The following is a 14,975-nucleotide window of genomic DNA, read 5'->3' on the forward strand; positions in this document are numbered from 1 at the left end:
TCTTCTTTCTACTCTCCTCTAAATAGGTTGGCCGCTGACAATTCTGCGGAGAGGAAGCAGTACTAGTGTCTTAACGCACTTGCACTGAACTGATAAATGACTTGTATTGTTGTGATTACTGGACGTAGCTACATGAAGAAACACAAAAACGTAGTGTTTGGGATCCACTAATTTAATAACTTACAAACACTGTCCAGATGTTTGTGTAAGCTGACAGGAGAACTGGAGAAAATACTATCTTATCTTGAGTAGGTTCGGACTTTATTATTGCCAATGGAACTTGAATGATTTATGATATCTTGCCTTTGAAGGTTTTGTCTCATTTCAAGGCTTTCTGTCTTTAAGTGTACAGGTTATCAGGGCTACGATTGTCACGATCTTATACATATCACGATACTCAGGGGACGATCCGATACGTATTGTGATGCTGTAGTAATTATGATAATTATAAGTTTTATTGTTTATTTTAGTTTATTGTATTGGTTTGGACTCATTTCCATCCGTTGTCCCCCATGTGCACTCTCAAACACACTCTCATTCATCCTGGCCTCTTGTACATGTTTTTAGTGGTAGAGGAAACCTACACAGACACGAGGAGAACATGCAAACTCCACATAGAAAGGCCCCGCCCAGGGGGGAATCGAACCCGGGGCCTTCTAGCTGTGAAGCACGAGTGCTAACCGCTGTACCACCATATGTTTACCTTAAAATGCGTCCAAAGTTTATAAACCAAATTCCATTTAACATCGATTAAAGCGTTAACGGGGCTTAGATGCAAGTTGGCCATTTTATACTCACTACTGCCACCTCAGGTCGCATGTGTAACTGCAGCTTCTATATTAAGCTCGTGCACGACAGCAATTCGGACCCGAAGTTACACCTTGCTTGTTCCATTGCTGTCACTCATGCTTGTTCCATTGAGTGACAGTGCAGGATTTTAGAGTCAGTTGTGGTGAACAGGTCTGGGCTCATTCTACACATTAGGACATGGCTGGAACATGTAGGGGGAGGAAAATACATAATTTTGGCATTTTTAAACTCATATAGTCCATTTAAGATTGAAAAGTGCATCAACACAGAATATAAGTGCATGATAAAAATGCCTCCTAGCACAAGTATTGAAAGTATTGCGATACTTGATAAACTATCGATACTTGGCATTGCGATACAATACGATATTTTGTCCCAGCCCTACAAATTAATTACTTTCAATTTATGAAAATTCATGCTTGTTCCATTGGCATATTATTTCCAGATAGTCCGATCCTAATCAAAATCTGCTGTAATTAAGACAATTCAAGTACATTTCAAGCCATTGTCTAAGATTCGATGGCCTTTTTAGGCAAATGTTCTTAAGCCGACATTTGCATTCTGCAGCTGAAAGCTCAAGAGCCTTTGTCTATGTTTGTTTTTAGACTAACATTAGCTAAAAAATAATATTAAAACACAGAGGATCGAGCCGTGTAACAACTCCATTAGCTTCCAACTGTTAAATCTCTGTTGGTTTATTATCACGAAATCCGCCAGGAATCCCAGAAAACTCTGCTGTTTGGACAACACCATCCCCAGCTCTAATGCACCCTGTCAAAAAAAAGCTGTCTGTGGGTTTTCATGATGATTTCTGATATTGCTAGTCGAGACCCTGAGTGCAGCTCTGGGCGATTTTAGTTGTAAGGCCCCAGTGTTTGAAGGGCTGTGGCAGAACTCCACTGGGCTTCACGGGTTTCTGTCCTAAAGCGACTAGTTGTTTGCAGAAGAGCAGATTCTTGCAATAGTTTCATCATGAGACGACTGGCAGTGAGGCATTTGTTCCCTCAAAGTTTGGCTCTGAGCTTGGAGGAGATTACTACACACTAGAGGTTTTTATGGAACTACAATAGGATCTGGAAAGTAGTGTATGCTAAGTAAAAGGCTTAGATGAAGATAAGTGTTTGTTAAAGTGGATGTAACATGGACAGATTGAGACTTAAAAACATTCCTTTGAGCACTGACATCTTACATTTTGAAAAAAGACAGTAAGAGATTGGGCTGTTCAGGATCCTCGTGCAAAACTGCATGATTTTCAATGTTATGCGAGATAAATTTGCGTTGCACAAAGTTTTGCCAGACAAAGTTTCAGTGTTCCTAGCCTGCATAATTTAAAGGGTGATTAACTAAAGTACTGTAGACTCCTTATTGAATTAAGCCTCCGGTCACTGATTATTATTACAAAAGCTCTTGTAACTGAGGCTTTAACAGTCGGGGGTATCTTAGTCAGGCTTATAATGTCTAAATAATGATTAAGAACAGCCAAGGATACCCAGTGTTCTTCTGAGCTGCCTTCAGGCTGGATCCACAAACATTATTCCGGTTATTTCATATATTAGAGCGCGTGTACAGTTTTGTGAATCGGATCAAAAAGTACATTGCACTGATTGAGACTTAGGTGTAATGATCAGAGACAGGCCCCTCCAGAACGACAATGCATAGAAATGGTGAAAAAAAGTTTACATTTAAATTAAGAAACAAGATCTGAAACAATCTCATTTCAAGTACATTAAGATTTTTCTCTAATTTTGAGTGTGATTAGATCTTTTAAATCTAAGTGTGTTCTTGAAATGAGGGGGCAAATTCACTTATTTCAAGAAAAACTGACTTATTTCAAGATTACTTTTTGCAGTGCAGAAGCTGAACTCGAGACCTTCTTCCACCGCTAACCGCCGTGCCACCGTGCCATCTCTACTGGCACCGTTAAATGATACTGAAAAGTCTGAGTACTATGGTAAATAAAAGTAGTAAAAGAAGCAGTTACCAAAAAGCAAATATTACCGTAGGGGCAGCATTGAAGGAAGCGACTTGGTTATTTGGTATTACCCAAATCTAAAAGCTTTTTGAAAAAGGCGTCAAAATAGTGTCGGAAAGCAAGAAGAAAGCGGAAGAAAAAGCGTCAAAAAAATGGCAAAAAAGCGATGAAAGTGCAGCAAAAAAAGTGACAAAAACTCAACAAGAGAGTGGCAAAAATTTGATGAAAAACAACAACGCAAGGGAAAAGATCAGTTAACATTGGTTTTGTAGGTCTTAGCTTTCAAATGAGGCGTTACACTGGCCTATAGGCTGTAATCTCCAGTCCAGCAGCTTTTAGATTTGGGTAAAACTGAACTGGAGAGGCGGGTGGTAAGAGGTTAAAAGAAGTAGTCTTTTATGGTTCTATATGACAAATATTTTAGCATGGGTATCAAAAAAAAAGTATAATTCAGGTATTATTCGAAAACCATCATTTAAGTAAGTTAGTAAGTGAGTAAATAAAAATGCTTTATTTGTGCAATTGTACAACAAAATAGTGTTCAGGTGTTAGTCCTGAGCCGTTGTCCTTGAGCCGCGCTGCCACTGTGGGTCAACCTGACCAGCATGTTTCTGAAGGTAGGAGACACTGAAGCACCCGGAGGTGATTTGCTCCTCTGATCCTCTGAAACGGTGCACCGCCTCCTGAGTTTGTCCCTGTTTCAGAGCGTGGTGTCCTGCACTGGTCAGCTCCTCCTTCCTCTTCCTCCTGTGCAGCTCCCTCCGCTCCACAACAGTCCTTCACCAACTTCTGGGAAAATAATCAGTTTTATTTTCCAGGGAATGAACATTAGTCATAACAATAGTCGGGATAGACTTGTGTGGCTGTGAGTCTTGCCCCGGATACCTCCTCATTTGTCACTTTTTTGTTTCCTGTAGCTCCTCTTGTGCTGTGTGGGATACCTTTAGTAAGTGTTTTAGAAGAAGAAATGTAAAGTACCGATATTGAAACAATCTAACAGTACCCAGCCCTAGTCATCGGTTACCCTTTAACCTCTAACCTCCCGACTTAACCGAGCCTTGTCTCCAGTTCGGCTTTACCCAAATCTTAAAGCTTCTTGACTGGAGAGTGACAGCATAATGCCTCATTTACCAACTTTTTTATTGCGTTATTGGCGCAGTTTTGTCACATTTTTGAAGCGTTTTTGTTGTATTTTTCTTCTTTTTATGCCACATTTTTGTTGTTTTCGTTGTTGTTTTTTGTTGCTTTTTAATTTTTTTCAGAACATTTTTGTCACTTCATGGCCGATTTTTTTGCTGTTTTGTTGATTTTTTTTGTGGCTTTTCATTGTTGCTTTTTGTTGTGTTTTCTATTTTGTTTCTGTAGCTTTTCCGGCAAGTTTTTGTCGCTCTTTTGTTGCTTTTTTCTCACATTCTTCTTGCATTTTCATCCTCGATTTTCTCGCTATTTTGAAGATTATTTTCAGGAGGCTTTTAGATTTGGATAATGGCGAACTGGAGAAAACATGCTCGGTTCAGGTGAGGGTTAAGAGGTTAATTCATTTCAGTACTTTCCGGGTTTTTTCTTTTACTTTCGTCTTTGAACTTGCCTGCTTTTACAGCTGCATCCTCCCGTTGGCGTGCACATTCCCCCAGACCTGCTCATTGTACACGCCGCTCCTCTCCACTATCGCGGCCTCCCCTTCTGTCCTCTGCGCACTCTGCTCCTGGGGGGATCATTACGCCGCTTCTTACAAAGGCCTGGCATATGGCTCAGCGGCGCCCTGTGGTCCTGATACCAGAGGGATTTATGCAACGCTTCACAGTAAAGGAACATAAAAGTGTCTGCTCGCCGATCTGTATCCAGCGCCGCGACGTGCGCCTAGAGAGGTCACAGGGCGGACAGGAGGCATCGCTTTTAAACCGGGCGCACGCCGCAGACGCGCTCATGCGGCTGACGAGCACACGCGAAATAACACGGGTGCACGACTGTCTGCGGTGGTTGGCCAGCGCAGGCAACAGCTTGGGTTCAGAAGTAGCCTTAAAGTGAGAGATTGACGTACGGTTTTGAAGGAGGAAAATGCAACTGCGACTTTTCTCGTTCTAAATATGTTCAATACAGTCAGATAGAGCTGTGCAATTAACCAAAATTCGATTACAATTTCAATTATTACACTAAACGATTACAAAGTTAGCACAATCGGAAAAAAAATAATAATAAGCAGACTTGCATTATTTCATGGTGCTGGGTTTATTTTCCCTTCGCATTTCACGCCCCCTGGCTCATCCTTTTGCCTGACATAAAAACAAACGGCGCTGTGTGATGATGTCATCAGGCCGCGCCGCTCAGTTTACTTGCGCAGGTGTGAGGGCTGGCCAGCAGGGGGCAGGTGTGAAACAGAGACCTCTCCTTAATCGACACATACATGAAATCATTTGTACTTTTATGACTGTTCAGAAAACAGAAAATATTCAGCATAGTATTTTTTAATTAATACATATATAAATAAAGTAAATACTTTTTTTAAAGGCAACAAATAATCGTTTGAATAATCGGGACAAAAATAATCGTGATTATTATTTTTTCAAAGTTTAAATCTTTTTCAACACACCACGTAAGGTTTTTCTCACACGTCACTTAAAGGATCTGTATCATGCTATGTTAGCCATTCCAAACTAAAGTATAGGCATTTATATGATATAATGTACCTCTACCACTATGGAGCACTCATTTTTGTGATAAATATAAGTGTTTTCTGGAGGTATTTTTCAAACCTGGAAGACAAATGCTACGATTCATACAACTTTGGCAGTAGAAATATAAATACCACAACAAAAAGTGAAAGAAGTGATAAGGAAATAGCATAACAACATGGTTAAAAGCTCCAAAAAGTGTATTTTGCATGATATATGACCTTTAAATCTTTTAAAATCACACCACATAAGGTTTTTCTCACACGTCACTGGCTGAACTGTGGGCTCTACATATGTATGAGTGTGGAGAATGACACCGGGACGAAGCGTGAATAAAGACGAGAGGAGAACATGTGAGTGAGCTGTGAATTATACAGCGCTGATGGCTTTATTTGCTGCACATCTGTCCACACACTGCATGTCAGTGGCTCGAATTAACATGTGCTGAGGCCGGGCGCTGGAGGAGGCTGGATCATTCATTTTTGATGGTTTGGATAATATTAGTTATTTTTCAGTATCGTAATTGTGAGAAGATAAGATTAGACATTTCTGCAAAATCTCCGCTCCATTAGTGTTGAGGAAGCAAAATATTTTAGAATTTGAGCTACTGTATATGTACCTTTCTTCACATATCCAACATTTAAAGACATCCTCCAGAAAGCCAGGACCCAGCCATCTTTTGTTTAGCCCTTTTCAACCAAGCTAGTGCTGGTCCTGGGCTGGTTCCAGTTTCAATTTTGCTGAAAAAATGCTGGCTCTGTGTTCCAAAAGCCGGTGCCGATATGGAACCAGTTACAGCTGGACCAAGAAGCGAGCACCAGGGATGTCAGGGGCCGGGGGCGGGGATTACACTTCCAGGAAAAACAACAAACAATACCCAGCATTTTAAAAGGTTTGAAGCAAAGATCTTTAATAAAACTCTCGATAGGACGTGGCCATAGTAATACATTTGAACAAATGCCATCTTGTGGCCTTTCTAACTCAGTGCAAAGTAATCAAATGGAAGGAGTTTAAAAATGTAAAAAATCTGTATTTTCCTCCCCCTACATGTTCCAGCCATGTCCTAATGTGTAGAATGAGCCTAGACCTGTTCACAACTGCCTCTAAAATCCTGCACTGTCACTCAAAAAGGTGTCACTTCGGTTCCGAATTGCCGTCATGCATGAGCTTAATATAGAAGATGCAGTTACACATATGGCCTGAGGTGGCAGTAGTGAGTATAAAATGGCCAACTTGCATCCAGCCCCTTTAAAGAGATATTTCAGGATCATAGTCCCTTTAATAATTAAATATAACATGTGTTTCCTACTTTAAAACAGTATGTCTGTAACATCATGACGATATAATATGACGATATTTATTGATCTTAAAATGAATAAAAGAGTCAATTCAATTCATCCAAGTCTTTTGGTATCGGTAAATATCGGATATCGGCAGATACTAAAACCCCAGTATCTGTATCGGTAGCAAAAAAACTAATACCTGACTTACTGAAAATGGGCCTGTAAAATAGTCAGTAAATAAATACATTATCATCTTATTCATAAACTAAACCAAAAATGTCATTAAAAGTGTTTGGTCCAAATGCTTAACGCCGGTATCGTATCGTGCCGGAAAATATCGCGATGCATCACAATCACGATACATTGTCACAGCCCTAGTGAAGTTGCTCTTCAGGCTAACAATGCCACCCAAAGTCTGTGACGATTGATCATCCCTCCAAACACGTCTAAACACCAGCCGAGAACTTGAAATGAATCGTCCTTTGTTGTTGCTCGGTAATAGCACCTTGTTAAACGCCGCGGCTGCATTTTCCATCTGTCCTAAACAAACGGTGCGCAGTTAACAGCCTCTTCCTGTTGTCTTTGAAGTCCCAAACCCCTCATTCCTCCCCTCTGTGTTTATTACCACCGGGGCTGACCTGAAGTGGGAACAGTGGGCCGCTCTAATTGCCGTCTCTCCATTCTGGTCCCTGTCAGAGCGACTCTCGTATTTGAACAAATGTGTTAATCAAAACCCGAAATGAATGAAAACATTACGGGCTTTGTGAACCGCTGCGCTCCCTTTTTTTTCCTCCCTTTTTTTTTTGCTGCAAGGAAATTCATTTTGATTACACGCCGCCGTATCTCTCGGCATTACACGACACTTGAAAGAGAATATTTGACTCGCTTGAATATTAATCGTGAATAAATTATGGCGCTGGCGTGCTTCGCTGTTACAAATTTGAATGCAAAAAAACAGTTGATAAGATTACATAACGGGCATCCCCCCCCCCTTCCCCTCACAGAGACGTGTTTTGGCGATTACTGAGGGAGCGCCCCGGCCAATCAGAGCGGGACGCTAAGCTAAAGGCGCACATGTGAGGTTCGAAGCGGAAACTCGTCTGAAGTTGTGAGGAAGGAGAAACCGACCCAGGGCTGTAACGTAATGCTTCGAGTTCGATCAGTTTGAGTTTAATGACGAGTTTGAGCTTGAATGTTGCTAAAACATAACAGAAAACATCAATACCAGTGCCCGAGAAATACTTTACTACATTACTCATCGTCTAAAACCATAAAACAAAATGATTATGTTTACTCCAATCCACAAAAATGACTAAATCTTTATCATTTAGTTGAGTTGGACAATGAGTCATTTACTTTCATTAGCACTTTCTCAGGACTTGATTAAGTAACTATTGATTACTTTGCGTTATATTTTGACAGCTGAAAACCGCCTTAATACTCATGAAATGTCAGAAATTCAGAAGAACAATCATGTTACTTTGAGTTTATCTCTGTCTAAAGCAAAGAATGTTGTGTTTCATTGTCGGTTCTCTGGAAAAATTGACCTAAACCTAAGCCTGGATTTATCTTTTTTTTTTTACTAAAGTAACTCGTAATCAGATTAGTTTTGAAATAAAGTTATCAAACAAGTAACAGGCTTACATTTAGAAGGGGTAATCAGTAGGGCTGGGTATATCATTCATGTTTTCATTCATTCTTGTAGATCATGACGAGAGTTCTCTGGAGAAATCCGGACTATATTATTATCATTCATGACTTTATTCCGGACACTAGAATGATGGTCAATATTAAAAAAATACATTTATCTGCTGTATAGGCTCCAGTGAGTCCATATACGAGAAGAATAACGCACTGAGCTCAGTCCAGGGTTGGTCAATGCAGTGATGATACTGTTCACTGAGTTCGAAATACTGCACATGCACCTGTACATGAGATTTCGCAGTTGGCACCCGCACATTTACAAACATTTGGCTCGCACTGCTCCATCGTGGGACCCTCAGTTATGCCACAGTTAGCTTATGCATGCTACTCTTTTTGTAGCGCCTCCACAGGTGAGCAGTATACACATGGGAGTGCAATACACCTTAAAGCAGTACTTAGTATCTCTTGCCCCTAGAGGCCATAAGTGCAACTGCAGGTGTCGTAGCAAGTTGCGATTTTTAAACTTATTAATTGTCTTGGAGAGTAAATACTACGCTGACAGAAAAGGCGAAGGGAGAGAGGGGTATTGTACATCCAATTACACAATGGAAATAATTTTTTTCACTCAAACTTGGCTGTAAATACTGTTTAAAGTGACGCTAGCCCGCAGTTAGCTTGCCCGTTAGCATGTTAGCTTCTTCTTCGTGATTCTATTAGTGTGTATTGGTGGTTCCGGTCCGGTGGCAAACATGGTTTTCTGGCCAGAGACACCAGGGGGAGATGAGAGACCCTCCAATCATCCCATTAACACTTGTATTACCCCCACAGGGACTACGGAAAGAAATTTATTGAGGTAAACACGTTACTTAGTACTGCTTTAAAGAGTCTGATTTTAACAGGTGTTGAGCACATTCCAAACCTGGGTATCAGGATGTTGGCCTGTTCGTAAAGCATAGGACACTGTCTGTAAAGTCTGCAGTCACATTGTGCCCCAAATATGTGCTCGGACTCTTGTGCACCAGCAAAGTGACTGACACTGACGATGTGACTGTGCGTGGTGATAATAGAGTTACGTCACTGCGCCCCAGAGCAAAATGTGGTTTTAGTCGTAAATTTCCTTACTAAATAATGCAACGCGAAGTGACTCAAAAAAGCAATATAAGACTGATGCATTATTACTATTGTATTGCTCAACTTTAAACCTTTAGCGTCTGCAGCTTTCCCAGATTATTGTCAATGTCACATCTAGATGCAGCCCACAACTTTCTGTGTTAAGAAAAGGTCTGTATGCATAAAGTTTATTAGTATTATTGCCACCACTCTACCTAATCCGCTCAGAATAGCTGCACATCCACCATTTGTTCCGCTCGAGATTGAAAATAAGGTTAATTTTGTCACATGTAGGTGGTCTGCCGGTGAAACCTCGGATGTCTTTTGTATCATTGCGGTGCGTCGTGCATGAAAATCATTTCTGGGTGGCATGGCGTTTTTTTTTTTCGTGCGACAATTTCCGTACATTTGTTTATTTGGCCGGGGAACAGTCTGGTGTCCTTGTCCTCCCACACAAACCTGTTCATACCAGCTGTCTCTGCAAAACCACACCGAGCCAAACAACAGCTTTGCCTTTTGTTACGTAAGATTTACAAAGGACAAATCCAGGAACGTTGGGAGTCATTTCTCACAAGAGCAGCGATTTGTGGAAGAGTGTGTAGAGTATTTACCAGTGAATTAAACAAGGCCCTGCACTTAACTTTTTATCTGTATTATTACTGTCTGAAGGAAGTTGTTTATCCCACTATAAGACCGTTGTGATCTCGTACATTTTGTCTGTTTTGTTTTGAGAGCCCTGCTGTATATGCAAAGTTCTCGTGTCAGGGATGAATGAAGTATCTATCTATCTCGTAAAGAGTCTAAAGGCAGCAATAAATGACTTTTTTCAAGGGGAACTCCTGCATATGGGACAAGGACACAGTTTGGGAACGCTGGATTTCTGCCTGGTTGTGACACTAAAGCAGGCTAGTTTGCGTTGAGGAGGGCCTATTTTCGTCATCGCCAAAAAACCAAGGGCCGAACCTCAACATTGTAGCCTAAAAGGGACTATACAGAGTTTAAAAATGTTAAAATTATGTATTATCCTCCCCCTACATGTTCCAGCCATGTCCTAATGTGTAGAATGAGCCCAGACCTGTTCACCACAACTGCCTCTAAAATCCTGCACTGTCACTCAAAAAGGTGTTGCTTCGGGTCCGAATTGCCATCATGCCCAAGCTTAATATAGAAGGTGCAGTTGTGCATATGCCCTTTGGTGGCAGTAGTGAGTATAAAATGGCCAACTTGCATCTAGCCCCTTAAAGTAAAGAACTTTTTCTGCAAATGCCAAAGTTTTACATCTGTGGTTCCCAAGTCGGGACCCGATGTTACCCTGGGATGGCAGGCCCAAATAACCCAAATAAAACCTTAATTTGTCATATATCGTACATTTTTATTGTGTTTTCCCACACAGGTTTTTATTGAACAAGCAGTAGATATGCAGTAGATATGCCTCTAAATTTGAAATTCCGTGCAGTTTCTGAAAATATTGAAAAAAAGTTTCCTATAGACTCACGACCCACTGAAAGAGGGAGTTCCGCTTCCCAATGGCTTTGTGTATGAAACTGTTCTTCAGTCGACCGGAACTGGCCCGTAGATTCCGCAATCTCCTCCCTGAAGGCATAACCTTGAAGAGACTGTGTGATGGGTGTGAAGGGTCCCTGGTGATTCTGACGGCAGATCTTCTCCGCTGCTCTCGCGATGCACTGGAGGCTCCTTCGGCAGGAGGCAGTGCTGGCGCCGTGCCACACAGTGATGGAGCTGGTCAGGATGCTCCTCTATAGCCCCTCTATAGAAGTTGCACATAACGGAGGCTGGGACTCTGGCTCTTCATAACTTGCGGAGAAAGTAAAGACGCTGATTACTTTTCTTGACCAGTGATGTCGTGTGCATGGTCCAGGAGAGCTTCTCTGTGATGTGCACACCCAGGAACTTAGTGCTGGTCACCCTCTCCACTGCAGCACCGTTGATTTTTAGAGGAGCAAGCTGAACCTGCGCTCTTTCGAAAGTCCACAACAATCTCTTTTTTAATACTCACTACTGCCACCTCAGGTCTTACGCGTAACTGCCGGTTCTATATAGCTCGTGTCACCTTTTTGAGTGACAGTGCAGGATTTTAGAGGCAGTTATAGTGAACAGCTCATTCTACACATTAGGGCATTGTTGGAACATGTAGGGGGAGGAAAATACATAATTTTAACATTTTTAAACTCCGTATAGTCCCTTTAAGAGAAGATTTGTTTGCATTAATCTCACTGATCTGATCTCGGGACGCACCAAGTCCATATAATGGCATTAGAAGAGTTGTTAAATGTGGAGAGATCTACACATACAGCAACAAAAATGATCAATTTTGAGATACCACCATTTCTCACATCTGCCAAATGAACTCTACTTTTTCTCCTGACACTGCATTGTTTTTGTTCCTTATATGAAACATCCCTCAAGTTTGTCTGCGTCCACATTAGCACGCCCCTTAATTCCTCCTCGTTATCTGGCCTAGATTTATTAAGGCGGTCGTGGATGGCTGGAGCAATCAGGTCGGGAGGCTCAGCTGCTCACTTTTTCTCACATCCACAGCTGATAGCGGCGGCGCAGACATATCGGAGGGGATTAAGCTAACGTGATGGCAGGCAGCACCGTGCAGGGAGCTCCCATACACTAATATCAAGGGACAGGTCTTTGCATCCGGGGGAATAACTTGTCAGAAGCCCGCTACAGGCAAATGTTGTGGATATTAATCCTTTATGCAATGGCCTTGACGTGATTTCAGTCTTGTCTCCGTGTGCAGCTTTGAGGACAGCCATAAGTCTCTTTAATCATTGACGTAAAGCAGTCCCTCGAGGATTTTTTTTTTCTCTCTCCCTACAGGAATTATTGCGTTCCTCAAAAACGCATTAATACCTCGGTGGCGAGAAAAACTGCCAGGCTATTTGCATATGATTCTCGTCACTGCATTTTAACGAGCGGCTGCCGAATGCCTGCTTTTGTTCTTGTCACTGTAAATAACGGTCAAAATCACAGCCCCATGTCACTCTTATTGATGCGTGACAGGGTTTGGATCAGAGCTGGCTTTCGCTCGGACCGGTCTGGAAACAGCTGATAAAGCGCAAGTGGAAGAGCGGACCATATCACATCAGCTTTTTGTCTCTTTGATGGGGAATACATGCATAAATTATGATCGATTCTGTTTGGCTTGCACTGTTGGAAATAAGAATTTGAGCATTTATCGCCTACAAGGTGGATTGATGGCTGGATTATGTTTGGAATTGTCGTTTATCAAAGGTGGAATGGTTTAAATATGACTAACATGGTTAAATATGACTCTCATATTTCTTGTCATTCTGAATTTGAGAACAGCTTTGCCTTTGTCCCCTACGACTCAGGCTCAGAGGTTTGAGCATTTCCCCCAACTACCCAAAAAGTCATTGGTTCAAATCCAGCTCCCACCCGTGCATAATGCCGTTGTGTCTTTATGAATGTTAATGGATGAGTGAGTGTTTGATTAACAGCCTCACTTCCGTCAGTCTACCCCAGAGCAGATGTGGCTACATGCGCGCAGAACTTTCCACCGCCAAGTGTGGAGCGAATTAATATTTCACAAAAGCGTAAAGTTGAGCATCTGGAAAAGCGCTTCATAACTAATTCATTATTATTTGAAAAGGGCAAAGAAAGACTGTAGTGTTTTTAAGCTATGCTGCCAACACACACATTCCTCACACCAGCTAATGTGTGGGTGAAAGTTTCATTTTGAATCATCGTTTGTTGGAACAGTAGGGGAGCGAAGACGCAGCCTTGTGGAACTCCCCTGCAACCACTGAAGTGTTTTAATGTTGTGTAGTGTGATTTATGTTTTATTAATTAGATAATTAGATGTAAGTTAGTCATTTTATACTCACTACTGCCACTTCAGGTCATACGTGTAACTGCAGCTTCTATATTAAGCTCGAATATGACGGCACTTCGGACCCGAATTAACACCTTTTGAGTGACAGTGCAGGATTTTAGAGGCAGTTGTGGTGAACAGGTCTGGGCTCATTCTATAGGACATGGCTGGAACATGTAGGGGGATGAAAATACTTAGTTTTAACAACTTTTCCAAAGTTATATCCTTAAAAGTTTTTAACCTCTTAACCCCTGCCTTAACCAAGCGTGTTTTCTCCAGTTCAGCTTTACCCAAATCTAAAAGATTCTTGACTGGAGCGTTTTTGTCACTTTTTCATCTTGTTTTTGGTGCTTTTTTGTCACATTTTTGTAACGTTTTGTTGTGTTTTTGTTGCTTTTTTATCACTTCTTTATTGCTCATTTGATGCTTTTTTTGCTGCATTTTCATCTAAATTTACATTTTGTTTATGTCGCTATTTTGACCTTAAGACCTTTTAAGATCAGGGTAGAGTCAAATTGGAGTTAATGTGCTCGGGAAAGGCGGGGTTCAGAATTTAAAGGTGCACTATGCAACTTTTTAAGTGGAAAAAACGGACTCAGTGGCGTTATGAGTGCAGCATGGTGCCTTTGCTTTCCCACACACTGGCCTTTATGATGCTCCAGGATCATTTGTTTTTAGGGGCTTGTGCCAGAAACAGGCCAGAAACCCCAAAACAATTGATTCTGGAGCATCGTAGAGGCCACTGTTAGGGAAAGCAAGGGTGCCATGGTGCACTCATAACGCCACTGAGTCACTACAAGGTCAAATATGCACAAATATCAAGGTTTTTTTTCCACATAAAAAGTTACATAATGCAGCTTTAAATAATAATCCAAATTCATTTAATGTAGCTTTTCCTATTCTAGAATCAAGAGTCAGCGTGGGCCTCTATTGTGTCAAATCTCTTCCTCCTCATCTTGTTTCCTACTTTGCTCTTGCTCCTGGACTTTTGCCAGCTCCTGTCCTGTTACAGGCCTTTACCACCCCCCAGTGACCGCTCCACTCACATCGCTCTCTTCCTCTGCTCCACAGGGCTGCTCATAGGATCCGGATGTGCGCTGTATCCTCTGGGATGGGACAGTGAAGAGGTGCAACAGACCTGCAACAACAGCTCCGGACAGTTTCAGCTCGGTAAGACATTACAGGAGAAGCACCGAATCCATCACTCGCAAAGGAGTCTGTGCCCTGTGTCGAGTTACTGTGTGTCCCACAGATCCTAACAAGACAGGGGTTTTGTTTTGGATAAATTCTCCTATCTGTTCATTTTGACAGTGTACCAAAACAGAAGATATTCATTTCTATGGAAAGAGGGTGTAGGAATGCCCACGTTTTTACCTTAAAGATAAAAACTTGACAAATGTTTGAAGCTAAAACTAGGTACTGTTAAAGAATACCAGTCTGGTATCGAAAAAATCGAAAGCAGGTACAGAAAATAAATATTAAATCTTCAACTTTTTATGCTGTTGGTCATCAAAATAAAATTAAAAAAGTGAAACACAAGTGGAAAAAAAAACATTGAAAAAGGGGGGAAAATTGAGGAAAAAATCGGGGAAAAACAAGTGGAAAAACTAGGGTAAATT

At 41.4% G+C, this 14,975-nt stretch overlaps 1 protein-coding gene across 1 annotated transcript in view; it reads left to right on the forward strand.

Annotated features, from left to right (window-relative positions):
* Positions 1-14,975, forward strand: part of LOC306977050 (LHFPL tetraspan subfamily member 6 protein) — a 148,950-nt gene that overhangs the window by 116,352 nt on the left and 17,623 nt on the right. Inside the window, exon 2 of the mRNA XM_079575216.1 lies at positions 14,428-14,526. Coding sequence (XP_079431342.1) covers positions 14,428-14,526 — 99 coding nt within the window. The remainder of the gene's footprint in view (positions 1-14,427; positions 14,527-14,975) is intronic.

Source organism: Gobius niger, assembly GCF_951799975.1.
Source record: "Gobius niger genome assembly, chromosome: 1".
NCBI classification, from domain to species: Eukaryota; Metazoa; Chordata; class Actinopteri; order Gobiiformes; family Gobiidae; genus Gobius; species Gobius niger.